Source organism: Parambassis ranga, chromosome 13 (genome assembly GCF_900634625.1).
Source record: "Parambassis ranga chromosome 13, fParRan2.1, whole genome shotgun sequence".
Taxonomy (NCBI): Eukaryota; Metazoa; Chordata; class Actinopteri; family Ambassidae; genus Parambassis; species Parambassis ranga.
The window spans coordinates 12,719,969-12,737,992 of NC_041033.1; the positions used below are offsets into that span (position 1 = coordinate 12,719,969).

Here is an 18,024-nt window from a genome sequence, read left to right on the forward strand (position 1 = left end):
CTAAATCCTTTAATCCAATACGTCAAGCATGTTACTGGTACATGTGACATTCATCTTCATAAATGTTGCTACACATTCAACATACCTGAAGGAAGAGGGACATGGGATGGCTTTTGCTTATCATTTTATTAACAGCAAATGTGCATACTTCCAAAGTGATATGAGCTTTAAAAACCATCAAAAAACATGAATGAATGCCTTTTACTGATGAGAAGCGACATAGCTATGTGGAACAACAGCTCCCTCTTCTGACAGAAAATTGAAAAACCCCAGTAACGGAGCAGGGAGGGGCGGGGCTGTTAAGCATCAAGCATTTCTGAAGCGAGGCACTGCTCTGAGAGAGAGAGACAGAGAGAGATACCTTCCTCAGAGGAGCACCTGAACTCACAGATGAGGCCCGACGAGTCTGAAGAGGCCGAGAGGACACATTATTACAAGCAACACCGCACAATCTTGCCTTCAAGATTGACAGGTTCGGATCAATACTTACAAACTCCTCAAAAACAAGGCCTTATTCTAAACATATGAGAGGATCTCTAAACATATGGCACTGCTCACAGAATTATTCACATAAGTAAACAAAACCTTTGGAACAAAATACATGTACAGGAATGCAAAATGAAATTAAACAGCTGTTTTTTTTCTTTTCACATCACTAACTATACAATTTGCTTTTTTCTTTAGAGTGACAGTATCAAAGCACAAATTGGTATAACTGTGCAAAAACAAAACAAACGGTAAATAATACACGACAATGAAATGCTGTCCTTGAAACATTAACAAAACATTGGTACAGTATTGCGGATTGGGGAAGCTCCCCGTCCATTACCCATCATTCAAGAAGTTTCTCAAGGCAACTAGGAACAGAAAAAAAAGAACCAGAGGACAGCCAGACAGCGCCGAGATAGCTTCCAGTCATTACACAGCATTACCCAGAATAAGCTATTGACGTGAATGACACCCTCCCAAGAGAAAAAACAGACATTCTTCATATGCTGGGAGAGGTTCAGGTCAGTGTACCTAAAGAGCTCCTTGCATGAATTCATTTTAATCATTCATAGTACCTGGAGATGAAGCTGCTGTCTCTAGTCCTGCAAACACTGGAAATAATACAAAAATGTGCAAGTTATAATGTGACAATAAAGAAGTAGTAGTAGTAGGCTACTTGTGTGACTTCATTAGCGGATACTTTTGGCTACATGTCTCCTCCGGTTTCTGACAGCCAGGGTGAACGCCACTTGTTTGAAACATTATTATTCCTGAGTTAGTTCTTACAGTTGGCCCAAACACTGATTTTAATGTAGACTTGGGGGTGGGCCAGCAAACCCATGAGCCTACTATTAAAAAAAAAGAAAAAGAAAAAGCCTCAACAATCACTCCCTTTTCAGTGCAGACAAAGGGACTTGATGTGAAAGAGAAGCCTGAATCTATTACAAAATGGCTGGTTTCCATACCCAAAGCATTTTGACTGCTTTCTTACTGTTGCTATACAGAGAATATACAAAGAAAATATTTAAAACACTGTAGAGTCGACAGCTTGAGAAGGCTGCACGCTCACAAGCTGCATGTTCTTTCAAGTATGCTACATTACGGACTGAAGAAACAGATGATACTGTCACTTTAAAGAAACACGGTTAAACACAATATTCACAAATGTACATTTAAGGCTTAATTGTTTAGCACTAACAATGGTAGCAGCAGTGAAGCACTTCTGAATTAATTATAATAACAATATTTATGATCATATTACAATAATATATTACCAAAGTAAATCATTGACATTTTTTTTGTTTTGTAACATCAGGCTGAGCTGGAAACAGAAACCCAAACCAGCCAGCCAATGAAGACGTTAGACAAAGCGACAGAACGGAAACAGTTTCAGCCCCCGTGGATCACACAAAACACAACTAGCCTGTCTGGTACTGCAGGGTCGTCAATAATTAGTATGTCCTCTAATAATCTCACTGCCAGGCTCTACAGCTACACTAGGCCCTGCCATATGAGTTAGAGCAGTAGTACATTTACAGAGCACGAGTCTGAATATACCGACTGTAATTCCACATTCATGTTGTACAGGAACAGGGGTTCTTTTCAAGAGCAGGCCGTGAGGAGTAGGTCTGACAGGCAGGCAAGGCAGGCAGACAGACACACACACACACACACACACAGTCTGCAACAGTCAAGACCTAAAACCATTGTCATGCTACTTAAAAATACAACACAACAAAAACATGTTAAAAATTGAGAGAAAAAAGTACCAAAATGATGTTCTTAATCAAAAGGCCATAACAGAATGAATTCATATTGAAAAAGCTCTGCTGCATGTTTTTCAAGCTGCTGACCACATCCTGGTGAGGAAGACTCTCCCCCCCCCCTTTCTGGTCCCTGTCTACCCATACCTTTTGTACCAACAGCGACCCATGAAACTGAAATCATTTTCACATACTATATATGCACGTACTGTATATATATTACACACATTTAATATATATTTACTCATATATTAAATTTTCATATAGACATACATTTTTAGTTTTAATTGTGAGGTGTTGGTTACATTTTCAGCAAGAGGCTTCAACATGAAAGATAAGAATCCATCTTCCCAGAATTCCTACTAATGTCTTGCGTAATGTGGCATCCACTCACTGTTCCACACACGCTCAGTCAGTCCCGTGGAGATGTTCTTGGAAAACAATAGGCCTGCCTTAGCAGTTTAAAGGACGCCAGACACTGTTGAAAGCGCATGGAGTGCAGGGCGCGGAGTCCCAGAGATACTGAGAGCTTACTGGAGTAACAGCCAGTTAAAAGAATCCACAGGGCGTTATGCGTCAGCCAGCACCAGAGGGAGTGCTGCAGGCAATGGGCTTTGGGTTTCGGGCTGGTCTGTGCCAACCTAAACCAAACCAGGCTGGGCCAAGCTAGGGCGAGAGAGCAAACACAAGAGAGCGGCACAAGGAGTGTGCTATGTAAGAATATGAGCAGTGGAGGGAATGGAGACGAACTCGCGTAGGATATTCTTGGCCATTTCGATATTGTTCTGTGCAATCATCAGTGCTTTCTGGATGTCCTGGTACGAGTATCCCTGACTCATAAGGTGCTCAATCTCGCTACTGATTTGAGGGTTGGCTTCTCCTCCTGTTGCCCCACTACAAGGTGGAGCAGGGACGGGTGGGACAGGGCTTGGCCGGCGCTCTGAGTTTATTCGTCTGGGCAGGGGCTTTGGGGGTCTCTCTGGTGCTTCCACTGGCTCTGAGGAGGCTGAAGATATGGAACAAGTCAGTGTATACACTCATGAATCAGAATTTATAGTCAGTATAATCTAGTTTAAAGGACACATAAATATATATACACAATATAAAAAAATATTTTAAATAAGCAACTGGTTCTGAAGTAAACTTTATGTTATTGTCTTAAAAAAAGACAGAGAGGAGAGAAGAGAGATTTATATAAGGTAAAACTTTTTGACCTTTACAAGTGTAGTGGCATTTAATTAAGTTGTCCAATTATAATCTGAGAGCTTGTCAGAGCCATTTAATTGGTCCTCAAATAGAAAAGGTAGAAAAGGTTTTTAGTAGAATATTACAACACCCAGCAATCATCATCAGTGGTAAATGTCAAACCACTACAGACATTAGGGAATGTAAAGATTGTCTAATGAAGAAAGGGCTTAAAAAACCTGCAGCACTGTGGACACCACCACTACCACAAGGGCTTCATACACAGGAAATGACAAAGTGTTGCCTTGGAGAATTCTTCCTGCACTGGCCTTAACTCTCTTCTACAGAGTGTGACACATCAGATAAGTTAAAACTTACACAAAACGCTGCAGGCATTGATAGAAAATGTCTCATTGTTCGGATCATCCTGTTTAACACTGTTTCTCTAGTATTATGGTCACTAAAGTAATGCAAAGCTGGTTTCTTTGCATGCTGTGAATGCAGTTCATGTTTGGCCACAGACTAGATAGCAGCAAAATGCTTCAGTTGACTTGAAATGCTTGGTTTCAAGCTACTTGAAAAATACTGATTCATCCGCATTTTGAAATGCTTGTGTTTGTTCACAAGGACAAGTAGACTTACTTGCAACAGCTCCAGCATCAGAATCTAATGAAAGGCGGTTGAAAGCAGCTGTGGAGGATGAGCAAGATGAGGAGGATGAAGAAGATGACGACAAAGACCCTCCCATTTCTGAAAATGTCCTTCTGGCAGGGGGCATTGGAAGCCGAGGTTTAGGGAAGTCGTAGCCATTCTCCTCCTCCTCCCTATCATCGGCCGTGTGCTCTCTGGGACCATTGGTCAGAGGGGGCAACTCTGAATAGTCTGGAAGGATGAAAGACAATGGCTTAGCACATCTGTAGCTGGTTTCATTGCACAATTATATCCTTTAGCTTCAGATGACTCATAACTGTTCTGTGCCAGAAATGTAATTGCATTCATGCCAACAATAAGAGGTGTTTATCTTCCCGGCTGCAGGATCTTGTTTTGGCATAAAAAATAAAATAAAAGTCTTCAGGAAATCCCAATCACAAAGAGTGCAGAAAACACAAAACGTGATGTGTTGCCCATGTCGGATTTTATGAGAATTTGTACCCAGGTTGGGAGCCTTGATACCTGAATCTCTGGCTTGTTGCGATCTGGACTGGATGTTGTACATAGCTTCATACATCTGAGGTCCATCCTCCAATTCAACCAGTGCCAGCCTGCAAACAGAAAAACAACAGGAATAAATAAGCCCACATTAACTGCATTTTTATTCTAATTTTTGATGTGAAGGAAGTGGACTTGTTGGATTTGAGTACCGTTGGTTGAGTGTGGAGGCTTGGGACTGCATCTGGTGTGCTGACAAGGACTGAGGCTGTGGTGGGCGTGGGACTGATGAGGTCTCCCTCTCTAGTGGTGCACTGATGGGGGGCAGGACAGGGCGAGAGGAGGGGATCATGTACTCCGACTCCTCCTCACTGTCATGTGCCTCTTCTCCAGTCACTGCCCTTAAAACTGGAGATGGTCTGGAAATAAAGATTAAATACAGCAAATTAGTAAAGGAAGTCAGTTTTTCCAAATAGCAGCTGTAATGTTATAACAGTGTCAGGGCAATGTACCTGTTTGTCATTGCATAGATGGCATTGGCTGAAGCTGAGGGTTTGACTTTGGGGTTGTCATAGTCTGGACCAGCTACTGCTGCAAAATTCTAGAAAGCAAGAAGAGACAGGCATCTTACAACTTAAAAAAAGGAAATGCTCAGAACTTCTCTCAGGACAATTTCTTATTAACTTTACAAGCTGTGTGTGCCAATGAATCAAATAACAGTGCAGTGTGCTTTGTTGTTTCTCTGACCAGCTGGTGGTCCAGACTAAGGGAGCTGTTGTTCTTCTGCGAGTCCGAGCGGTTGTCCAGAGTAGAGGGCAGTGCCAAGGGGAGGGAGTGTCTGTTGGAGAGCTCCCTGACACCTGCTCGAATGTCCCCTCCCAAACTGGAAACTTGGGTGGATGAGGAGGATGATGAGGAGGATGAGGAAGAGGACGTAGGGGCCTTGGGAACAGGCCTGGACATCCATTCACCTAGAGGCCGGTTTGGGGGTGTTGGAGGGAGCTTATCTCGAGGGGGTTCTGCAGGAGTGCTGGGTAAGGGCCGCCTTTGGAGCCGTCCATCAGAGGTTGATCCAGCTGGGTGGGGGCGGTCTGGAGGAGGGGGAGGGGGGAGATCACGCAGTGCTGGAGGAAGGGGAAGAGGCTTATCCTTGTGGTGAGATGAAGCCTGGAGAGTGACACAGAAATGGAAGGGACCCATGAGTCTATATATATATATATATCACACACTGAGATAATGTTGGTTGTGTGTATTCATTTACCTTACTGGAGACCCCTGGGCTGGAGGCGCCAGGTGGGTTGGGAGGTCTGTGTGGTAAAAGGTCTAGTCGTGGTGGGACAGGGGGAAGAGAGGACTGAGGAGCCATGGACATGGGTGACGGTGGCCGCTCCACCTAGATCACACACAAAAGAACCACACACATCAAATCTGATGACCAACACTAATATAATCAGGGATATATCAGATATATGTGTTTTGTGCAGTTCAAAAAAGAAATAACACACCTAGGCTTTGTTTTGTACACAAATACATAAAGAAATGGTCAAAGAGCAATCAAAGCCAAAGAAATTCCAGGCACCACTTCAAAAGTGCGTGTGATCTCAGGTATTTATACACTCTATGGAGACATTAATGCACACAGAGCTTCTCAAAGACGAAATATATAAGATGGGAGAATGCCCCACATATCAAATACCAAGAGGCACAAAAAGGCTGCTACCTAGGCACCATGAGAGATGGAGATGAAAGAGTCTAGGATACAAGGTGTGAGCTTAACACTGAAGAGGGCAATATGGGGAGTGTTTCACCTGCAGAGATGAGTCTCAGAAAAACAGAAGATAAGAGGACAGTAAGGAACCCATGACGAGCACCCAGAGTGTTAGGTGTCCTCAATGTTTTATCAAAGGAAAATAGAGCAGCCTGCCCACTGCCATGATTGGAAACTTTGAGGGTACTGAAATGACTTTTATTTTAAGGTCTCTCTAATTTTACCTTTGTACAGGCGAGTTTGCTCATCATGAGGTGGGGATCTTCAAGTCTGTCATCATCGTCATCATCATAGCTGGGTGATGGTGCACCCTCTGCACCCGATGTTCCCCTGCAAGAGCCTCCACTATTGTCTTTGGGGTCAAAAGGATCCACTACGATGGGCTCTGTACCTTTAATCTCACAGCGACAAAAGGGACACCCTGTTCCCTGACCTTCTGATTCCTGTAACACAGGCAGACAGGCAGATGTAACGGCATACAGAGATGAAAGACAGTTCTGTGCTTTTATATGTCTGTTATGTCTGCAAAATGTCTGCTCAACAGGTATGAGTTATGAGACTTGAACAACCCACACAAACCCTGTGCATACACCCACTCTTGTACCTGCCAGGCAGTAAGACACATGGTGCACATGAGATGGCCACAGGGCTCAATCTTCACATCCTTGTCATTCTCGGCACAGATCTTACACAGCTGGAAAGTGGAGCCCATCTCACAGTACAGCTCATATTGCTCCTAAAGGGGGAAAAACATGACAAGACAGTAACATCATACAGTTAACGCCACCTGAGATCATTTCGAAAGAAGCCCAGAAGGATCTGGAGCGTTAGTTAAAATGTGGGGGCGTATTTTTAGTTTCAATCCTCTGCTCAAGTGAAATGAATCTGTCCATAACCTTTATAAAACTGAGAAGATATGCAAGCCTGATATTATGAACTAGTTAGATTGACTGTTATTTGTTTCTGATTTATTTAAAGTTGGCTTAATGTCACATTAAAAACAAAGTCAACACATTAGTTTCACTTTTAAATGAAGACAAGGTGACATTAAAACCAAAACATTAAACTTAAATTATTAGTCTTTATTATATATGTGAAATGTAAACGTGAATAGGTAGCAAAGGCTAAGAATGCTGCCTTCTCTCACCTGTGTGACCTTGATGTGGTCTTGAGGTGATGGCTCGCAGAGTCCCGTCAAGTCTGGGTTTTGGGTCCGGCCATCAGGGAATAAATAGCTGGAGATTTGGAGACATGTGAAATTATATGGTAGTGATAGAAATATTTTTAAATGTTTCCTGGGAATTTTTTTTTTTTTTACATTAGTGAGCGTGATGATGCTTCATGTGTACCTAACAGGCTGTGGTAATGAAAACATCTGTTCAGTACATTCACTGAATACAATCAGTGCATGCACAGTATGTGACTGTTTTACAAATATGTAACACACTGTAATTACCATTTAATACGCGTTCATAGATACAAATGACAGACTTTATAGGGTTTCCCAGTATTAAATCAGCAGTTGATTACAGGTTGGGACAGGCCAACCACAGCTTTCATTACACAGAGCAATCAGTGCTGGCATAAAAAGATGACGTTCACGCCACACGTCTAAACGACTGATTGAGATGCACAAACCAGCAGTTCTGTTACATGATAACAATGGATTAGTGGACACAAGCGAAAAAATTATGATTGGATTGGTCTGGAGAAAACAAATTGAACACGGGTGCAGAGTTTACAGGTAAGAGGAGCAAAGAAAAGAAGAAATGACAAATTGAAGAGGGTATGAAGGACCACAAACCACTCACAGATCCACAGAACCGCAGCTCAGATGACTACATGAAAGCCCTCTAGAAAATGACGGTGATGACAAAGCCACATAAAATACCAGTTGACTTACAATCCTTCCCTGAAACCATCAATGAGGGCTTGGAAGAGGGGTTTATTATGGGGAATGGTCTGGAGTATATTTCCATCTGCTGTCACGTAGCCGATCGCCCACTGGCCCAGTCGGGTACAACTCAGTCGAAAGATGTAACTGCGAAGAAAGACATGAGAAATAATAAAGATTTATCAATAAATTTACCTTTGTGACACTAAAAATAACATTTATTTTAGAGCTGAAAAAGTGTAGGCTGAACTCTGCACCAGTGCATCACCTGGCTAGAAAATAATGACCAAAAAACATGAAAGGCATTCCTCAAATAATTCACATTTCACATTCCTTATGCTGTATTAACAAATGAAAGCACAAGTTATACATTAGAGCAGCTCTGATTTGGAAGACAAAGTATATTGTGGGAAGACTATCTGCAGGCCAATTGCTTATTGGGCAACATCAAAAGTTTCCAATGCTCATTTATATAAAAAAAAGAAAAAGAAAAGAAACCTCAACATTAAGTAGGGTATTTGTACTAATAATGCTGGTAGGGTGTTCTATAATATGAAAGTTTAGTGAGCAAGAAGAGTGTGTCTGCCAAACAGTGGAAGTATAAGTGTGGCAAAGAGAAGCTGCATTAGTCCGCTGAGACATGGGCCACTCCTGTCACTCTAGGAAGGCATTAACTGCCCTTGAAGGTAATGCAGTCTATGTTGGTACTCTTAAGAGCAAGCAAGCCAATAGGTTGGGTATATAGGCCTGCATTAAATTAATTGATACTACCGTACATGAAACAAAAGCATGAATTATGAATCAACAGGACTAAGTCATAAAGCAGTCTTGTTAATGGCCTTGATGTTTAGCATATAAACAGAGCAACCGCTGTACCTTAGTACTAACAGAATTCTGCAGGCTGTAATTTATAGTGTCAAAAAGCTGCACACACATCAACCAGTTACTGCTCCCGATGTCAACGTGGCCCTGCACAGTCCAGGCCTGAGGAGTGACATCAGCTTTCAGTGTACAATCAAACCATTGATGCAAGGTACCAGTGCCACGCTGCCCTGGGTCCTTCACACACAGGCCCACACACACCCACACACACTAAATAGTATGTGAATCTGGCATCAGAAGTGAAGCTATGCCCTCTCTGTCCTTGTAGTTATGTAAAGCCAAAACTCAAAAATTAACACACTCACTGCACATCATCTTCTGATCAGAGATAAATTATTATTATTAGGAAAATAGGTCTCGACAGCTACCTGCAACTATGCTGTTACCTGTGGAAACTCATGATAATATGTTGCGTCTCGTTAAGCTCTAACATTAGAGATAAAAGTGCCCAAACATGCTAATAGAAACTGATGACAGACAATAAAGGTTTATTTTGAGCTGATGAAAGGGCATGCCGATGGCAGAACCACTTGAAATGTGTTCCACACTCATATCATGAAGCACCAAATGTCACCACATCTTGCGCTATGGCATCAAGCTTATCTGGACTGCACAACAAAGGAGTGTGTCTCTGTGCATGTTTGCATATACATGAGGTCCTGCATATTTATGTCTCACCTGCCAGGCTTGTGAATGAACTTCTGCAGCCGAGCCTTCACCTCATCATAGGTAAGGAAGGCCATGTACCCCGGGTGAGTAACTGCTAAGCTGTTCCAGTTCCGCAGCAGCGACGACCAAGGCTACACACACACACATACACACAAGAGAGAAAGAGAGAGGGTGAGTCATCTGATGTGTAACAGAATGGACACAGCAATAACAGCATGTGCCCACAAATGGAGAAATGTACTGCATCATGGATGACATTCAAACAACTGTTTACTGAGCATCAGCATCATTTATAGTTCTGTTCTAAACTGGGTCAAGCAATGTAAAATGCAGCTTAACCATAGTTGGCATTCAGTTAACAGTGTACTCATTTGGTACAATCTGGATCGACAAACACAAGAAGGCTACACGGACTGCTAAATACTGTATATAAAAAAGCAGGTCAGTTTATTTTATTGAAAGACTAAATAACCCAAATGCAATTTCCCTACTATAAGTAGTAGTAGTAAGAATATACCTAACTTTAAAAAAAAAAAAAAAATCATTTCACTACTGCACAGTGCACTGACTGAGTGCGGTAGTGAGTAGGTGGTTCCGCAATTGCTATCACAAGTCTCTGGTGTGTGAAAGGAAGTAGAATTAACACATACAACTGTGAGAATGAGCTGCATAAGACACAAGCTGCAAAAATGAGGGCTTGTCCTGTCCATTTGCCCAAATAAAAATCTGATGTCTGCTGATCTGCTCATTTTTACTTTTGCACACAGGAAGTTACAAGTCAAACCTACTTCCTTTGTTGAACTCAACATTAGAGACATGGTATGTCATCTGTCTAGTGTGCTTTTTAAGAACTTTAACCCAGACCGTAAATAAAGTGTTGTGAGCCATGTGATATCAATAACTGTACATGTAGTTTTAGTTAGAGCTTGCTGCCATTTTCGTGCCAAATTACCTTAGATCTGCTGAGTGTACACTAAACTTTGTGTGACACAACTTCACCCCACTGGTTTTTAATCAATATCAATTCTCCTAAAGATAGTGAATGAAATGAGACATTGGACAGGCTCTTAATATAATAAAAAAAACACCATGTCACTCCAGTCTAATGCATATCAAGGGCAGAGCCTAAAATGGCCACAGGCTCACTTCCTCTTCTGAGTTTAAGGACATTTAGAGGAGGATTTTCTGTATGAGGGAGTGTCATAGCGAATGTCTGTACAGTAATCTGTTTAGGCTTCATCAAGACTGTCAGTGCATTACACACAAGAAGCCAGAGATAATGTCAGTCAAAAATGAACAGCATATTCTGCTGTATAATAGATGTAATTTATTTTTAATGTAAAATAAAACTCACTGAGTAAGGTTTACTTATCAAAACAATGGTTTTAATTTAATAAAATGCAAAATGCTTGCACTACACAACAAAAGCTCTGAAGATGGCGGCTCTGCACTCGCTCTATCCTTTCCATTTTTCCATTTATCTGGCCTCCTTTTCTACTGTAGCTTCATTACTACTGTTGATATCAAGTAGTTTCCAAATGCTGTGCAACACCTGCACACCATAAATATATGCTCATATACTCTAAAACAAAGTGGGCCAGTCCCTGCAAATGACTGCAGAAGACAAATGGTGGTTTCCATTTAGCCTTCTACACAACAGAGAAAGTAGCATGCTCCAGTGTGGTTTATCAATTACAAAGTTAAAATTGAGATGCTCCAAACTTATCTTGCTTAGCCTAGAATTTTCTGTCCAAAATTATTTCAGAAAACAGAGCAACTTCATAGGAGCACACAGGACGACTGTCCCTGAAAGAGATGTTGATGTGACTCTATAGCAGCTTAGAACACATGATAACAAATGTCTGACAAAAATAAAAACTCTACATAAGTAAAGTGATGAGTTATAGAGATCTTGTTGCATACATCAGCAGTTTAAAGTGATCTATGTCTGAACGTCTCTCTTGGCATGGGTGACATAGGTGGTCGCCTAAGGCGCCACCTGCTGGAGGGGGCGCTGCTGCAAATCTCACAGACTCACAGAGAGTCTGTGAGATTTGTGGGACTGCAGAGATCTTACACTCAAGAAGGAAAGGAAAAGGCCAACTAGAGGAAAGGGTTTCACTTTCCACAGCATGTCAAGAAACATGTAACATCTGCATGTTGTCCATTTGCTCAGAGAGCATGGAAATAGAAACATCACACATCGATTCAAACTTTCTGCATAAACCCTAAAAAAGCTAGGCCATGGAATACAAGCTATACAACTACTTCTACATAGGGCCAGTTACTTGAATGAATTATTATTTACAGTCTGACACTGTAAATAAGTCAATAGACATCCTAACAAGCTGATGGAGTTAGCCAAAGAAAGATGTGGCTAATTTGTTTATTGTGTGCTGCTCAAATGAAATTAGTTTTCTACACCAAGGCTAACAAACTAATATGAATTACTCTCCATTTTCACTTTGCGCATATCTCCTCTCATTACTCCCAATGTGTGGGGAAAAGTGCAGAATGTGTGTGTGTGCCATCTACCTGGAATAGCCTGGTAAAGATGTCAAACTCAAAGACAGAGATGTAGTCGTTGCAGGTAAGGTCTATGGTGGACTTGAGGGCCATAGCCTCCAGCCCAGAGCTGATTGGATGGAACTCATGGAGAGACTGACGGAACACCTTCCAAGGCACAATTGTTCTGCAATACAAAACAAAGCAGCTTATGACATAAAAAACTTGAAACAAAGTACCTAAAAAGGAAGATACAGTTATGTTAAAAAAAACCCACGACAAATAAAGTATTAAGGAAATTGTTATTAAGTAAATAATTTATTAAGTGTTTATCATTACACTAGAGAAACCAAGCTATTATATTATTCTTCTAGCTCAGTTTACAATATGACTGTGGTCACTAATGATTGGACCTAAGTGTAGTCTGACTGACTTAAGTGTGCTTGCTTTAAAAGACGTTAAGACTTCCTTAATTAACCTATAATGTGGACAGAAAGGAAGGATGTTCTTACACTCAGATGTCACATGTATATTGTCTTACAGATTTTTTTCTCTTGAGAACAACCTGCACTTTGGTATTCATGATGCATGTTTAGAACCACTAGAGCAATATAGCATTCTATATATGATAATGACTGAAGTATAAATATGTTGGGCTTACTTGTCTCCGAAGGCGCGCCTCCAGAACTCTGCAGCATCTGCTTTGGTGATGCGGAAGTTGTCACCCTGAAACAGACCATTGGGGAAGATGGCCTTCAGCTCAGCCAACATGTGGCTGAAGATCAACGACAGCTTGGTGAGGTTCCGCCTGTGGATGTCAAGAATACAAAAGGGCAGCGTGAGATTTTAACTTTTGTTCAGTGCACTGGTCTTACAAGGTCAGCAGATGAGCAATAGCTTCAAGAAATGTTGAGCAATAACAGTTTTGTTATTTATCAACATTAATATAGGCACTATTTTTAAAATGTGATTTTTCAGCAGTTATGGAGACACCAAGTTAAGCCATCAAAATCGAGGGGGGACATTACCGTAATTAATTTGCATTATTTCCTCAGGTAAATGAAATAAAGTAAAACCGTATGTAAATACATACGTATACATCTATCCACACGTTGCCTCCACATCAATTCTTAATGTGCACAAGAAGCACATCAGCAAAAAAAATGATGACTAGTTAAACATGAAACCATTGTATCTCTCTCTCTCTTTTGCATGTTTTCAGGCTTTTTTCCCCTCATTGGTTTGTCAGCTTGTTTCACCATCTCTTCAGTCAGAGCAGATGAAGAGCACTGCCATGCAATAACTGTCAGGGTGGGTGACGGCTCCCGGAGATATAATCACTTTACTCAGATTCCACGGTAGCTCTACAATAAGTATGACATCCACTCCTCATCATTTTACCTGAGCAGATTAACATGACAAAGTCACACTGAGCACAGTGATACAGTGACACCTTGTCTTGTAGTCAATAACTGGATATGCTGAACTAATCAAATCGGTTAATAAGTACTGGATTATTTTTTTAATACTAAGCATTTTATCGACATCATTTTTAATGTTATTTTTGATTAGTTTTAGAGTTAGATTATCTGTGTTTATTGCAGCTGACTGCGAGTTGGCCGCAGAGCTCTGTGCCTTTGTCGCTCTGTCTCTAAGGTCCAGCTGGTTAAAGGGGAAGTGAGCAGCTTTCACTTCCTGTCCAAACCCACAGTAAATATAGTCTTAACAGCTGACTTAAAATAAACTTTTAGCTTTTAGTGACCAGAAGTCTAACTTCCTAAAATAAGATTTCCTTATAATATATACAATATTTTTTTACATTTGGGACAACAAGAACAACAAGACTAGGTTACATTGGTCAGTTTATGAAAAAATATCGTGACAAGTTTAAATAGTTTAACAAAACAGTCACATGAGAGGTCAAGATTTATGTTTAGCATCACCAACATCCATAAGAATAACTGGTTACTGTTTCTATAATATGCAGTATGAGGGGCAGTGGTTAACAGCGTGAAAGTATTAGAGCAGGAAATGAAGACATTTTCCTCTAGGCAGAGTTTCTTCTTTGTGCTATCCTACTACTGAGAACTGTCCTTAGTTGCCTCCATGATACAGAAATAGTCACAAGTTCAGGGAGAAAACACAGCAGGGTTTACACACACACACGCTCCACAGAGTGACTGAGATGTAGAGGCTACGACATCCTATTATACAGTTCTAACTGTAGTTGATGGTAGGTAGAGGGGAAAAGGGTACAATAGAGAAGATGAGATAACTGAGATAGCCTAAAGTAAGAAAGAAGGTTAGACAAAAATATAAGACTAAAGTATGCTGGGAAATTAATCTGCACAATGTCAACATAATCGAGCACACATCACAGCATTACGAGTGTTATACTGAGAAAGCAGTGATTTATGAGGCAGCACAGAGGGAGATTGTGCTTGGCTGTGGGGCAGGGGGAATTGACATGCAAGAGAGAGGCAGCAATGAAAGCGTGGCTACACTGCAGCTGCCCCGCACTACAGTACACACCCTATATGAGTGGAGAGAGGAGGGGAGTGGAAAAAATGAATGAGGAAGGAGGACAGTGACTGAAGATGGATGAATACGATTAGTGTATGTTGAGACCCTGCCAAAATAGACCAGGGTTTGTTAGGAAGATAGTTTACCTCTGAGAGCAGATAAGATCTATAAGAGGAAACGCAATGCATGCAAATTGCAAAAAAGTGTTTTATATTTACACCCTCTCAGTGGGAAATGATTCCCACAAATTGAGCACTCTTGTAGTTGAACTGCTCCACCCACGTAAAATCTACAGTGAAGCCTTGAAGCTGGATGCAGCCACTGTTGTTGTCTTTGAAGTCGGGGCTACCCTCATCAGCAAAGCGGTGTGGCAAATGAGACCTTCAACTACTCTCAGCACTTTCCTGGAGACGCCATACACAAGAATATAATCCCTTCAAGAGTCATCTCCTGAAATTTGTGACACTGTGTTTCTGTGTGCTTTCTCCTGCAGCTATCATCTCAGCAGGGGGTGGTCCTCAGCTTCTCTGCTTCCTGGCCACACTGGCCTACAGAGCCTTAAAGCTGCTGCCTCATCCATTCCTCTGTCAACCTCGCCCTGCTTTGTGCCTTTATCTAAGTTACACTGCCCCCCCTCCTTTTCTGCTTTCATCTACCACATAATCATATGAAGACAGTTTCCCCTCTCCCCAGTTTGTGTGGCATTAATCTCTCTGCACTCACAGCTTTCATTTCCACATCTAGGCTAGTCTGCCATCCTATGAATCTACTTATTCATTCCCTTCATCTTGAAACATTCATGGAAGCTATTTAAAAATTCAAGCTTATAAATTCATCTCTTCAAACCCACCATTTAATTTCATTTCTAATTCACCAGCAAATGCTAATGATATGTTTGAAGATTCTCACATGGGGTGACAATTTATGTGCACTGAATTGCAGTAATCTGAAGAGGTTAATACTTGGCTGATTTTACATGTTTTCCAAAGATCAAAGGGCAATTGTTTAGTCAGTCTAAAAATTCTTCAGTGAGTGGCAGCTCCAAGTAACCAATCCCACCCTGCTCTGCTAATCCCACTGTGATTCATTCAGATACAAAGCAGAGCAAAGCCAAACGGACAGGCATTCAGCACATTTAGGGCAAACTGATATTATTTTGTTTAATTTGCATAAAAGAAGTTGAAGTATGACTGCATTAATGTACAGATGAAGGGAGTGAAAACTTGTTACTTCTCCCCACAATGTGGCAGACGTTCTTGCATCTAGGCAGACACAGAACATAATCAGTTATTTGCTACTAGTATGAACTGGACAATAAAGTTGGAAAGTAAAAATTCTGGAAAAAAAATCTGGAACTGTACCAAGTTGCAGGTGAACATTGCTTTGGTCAATTGACCCTGTCATTTGTATAACAAATGATAACGACCAATGTAAAAAAAATATATATTATCTGAAATTTGAATACAATAAAACAATTGGTAAAAAAACGGATAAACCTGTGGAGTTTGACATATGCAGGAGGAACTGTTTTAGTTCAGAGTCAAACTACCATAAATAAACAGGAAGTTTCACATGAAGTGTAATAACACAAGTGTTAAGCCAAAAAAATCCCCAAACGTGTGACTCCATACTTGTTTGTTCATTTCACTGTTCTGTTAAAACTGTGTTGATGCTCCTAAAACTCAGGTTGTTATATTCTGGTTAAGAGAGCCAACCGAACTGTTCAATATCCACAAAATGAGGTTTTCTAATTTTATCATACATTCACATCGTACATTGACTTGGTGTGCACTGTAGCAGCATACGTCCACAGTGTCTCAACTCAAGAGGCAGAGAGAATGAATTTAAAAGCAAACACTGGTGTGACTGGCTTGTGCACAAAGTGCCACAGCTGTCTTGGCATGAGATGTGCACGGAGTCTACAAAGAGTCGTTTTATATGGTGTTTAAAGCATTACCCAGAGCAGGCTGAATATCATCTCAAAAACTATTGTGAGATACAGGTTCAAAGCTGAACACATATGTTACAGCAGAAGCTAGTATCTGTTTTAGCATCTCTCAGCCCCTCTCTGTCCTTGTCCTTCACCATCCCACAATGGCAGCTCTGTACTGTGTGTATACTGGGCAGAAGCCAGCACCTCAAAAGCCTACCGTACCACCATTTAAGCTGCCATGCCAACAGTGACAATGCAGAATCACTGGGCTACAACCATGCAGACTGGTTGCTGACCTACTCTGGGTTGTCATGTATATATAGTTTTTAATGTCACATTTTAACCATGACCACAAAAACAGCAAAACCTTTTTCTGAACACTAGGTTTTTGTCCTCCATCCCCCTCATGCTATAGTGAGTGACCTCTAACCTTGCAGCTGGCTGCTCCCTTCCTGTTTCCTGCTGGCTGTGATAAAGTAGCACAGCTAGCCAGCCGGCACCACACTGCGCTAATGCACTTCAGCACAGCCAGCAAGGGTCAGACTTTCAGAATTACAGCCTGTCTAGTCACAAGTAGCTGTCGTATTATCATGCAGCTGTGTTATCGTTTTAACTTAAGACTAAATACAGATGAGCTTGACAACAAAGTTACCTACCATAATGTTCTTTACAACAATTTATGTTTGAATTATGGCAGATTGGGACTCTAAAGAAACATGCCCAGACAAATGAATGTTTTTCTTTAAAACATGCCCATGTGTCTGTGAGGTCATCCAAATGTATGGAACCTCTCAGCTATAGAGGTATGATAGGAGACAAAACAGATTAAGAGGTGCATGTTAGAAATGAATTACAAGTGTCGTGTTTACTGTTCTGTTTAAGTCACAAGCAAAACACTTTAACTTTGACCACAGCTGCTTATGGCTGGCTGAAAGACAGTTGTTCCATTTGATGTCAATATGCCACATTAAGTGTGCACATCAAGAAGATTAACTGGAAAAACATAAACAAATTTAACAGAGAGTGCACACTTCATTGCTAAACGTTAATATTATTCTGAATTTCACAATGTTTACACACAAATATATACAGTACATACCGTACATTCTAAATAGATACACTGTTGCTGCTTTACTGGGATTATATTTGAAATTCTGGATTACCATTTTAGTCCAGTCATCAATTACCAAATGTAACTCTCTCCGGAACTGGCTTCATTCCAAATCTCCATCAGGAAACAGCCATGACAGAATACACACCCACA

The 18,024-nt window shown here is 41.0% G+C and overlaps 1 protein-coding gene across 2 annotated transcripts in view; it reads right to left on the minus strand.

Annotated features, from left to right (window-relative positions):
* Positions 1 to 107: 107 nt before the first annotated feature.
* cbl (Cbl proto-oncogene, E3 ubiquitin protein ligase) overlaps positions 108 to 18,024 on the minus strand; it is a 28,726-nt gene continuing 10,809 nt past the window's right edge. Inside the window, exons 3-16 of one of the 2 annotated variants that reach the window (XM_028418761.1) lie at positions 12,966 to 13,112; positions 12,335 to 12,491; positions 9,809 to 9,930; positions 8,258 to 8,395; positions 7,502 to 7,589; positions 6,959 to 7,090; positions 6,579 to 6,797; positions 5,848 to 5,979; positions 5,334 to 5,753; positions 5,099 to 5,187; positions 4,799 to 5,005; positions 4,611 to 4,699; positions 4,080 to 4,319; positions 108 to 3,258 (exon numbers count right to left, since the gene is read on the minus strand). In XM_028418761.1, the coding sequence (XP_028274562.1) occupies positions 2,963 to 3,258; positions 4,080 to 4,319; positions 4,611 to 4,699; positions 4,799 to 5,005; positions 5,099 to 5,187; positions 5,334 to 5,753; positions 5,848 to 5,979; positions 6,579 to 6,797; positions 6,959 to 7,090; positions 7,502 to 7,589; positions 8,258 to 8,395; positions 9,809 to 9,930; positions 12,335 to 12,491; positions 12,966 to 13,112 (2,476 nt within the window). In that variant the 3' untranslated portion in view covers positions 108 to 2,962. The remainder of the gene's footprint in view (positions 3,259 to 4,079; positions 4,320 to 4,610; positions 4,700 to 4,798; positions 5,006 to 5,098; positions 5,188 to 5,333; positions 5,754 to 5,847; positions 5,980 to 6,578; positions 6,798 to 6,958; positions 7,091 to 7,501; positions 7,590 to 8,257; positions 8,396 to 9,808; positions 9,931 to 12,334; positions 12,492 to 12,965; positions 13,113 to 18,024) is intronic. The other variant, XM_028418760.1, reaches the window with a different exon arrangement.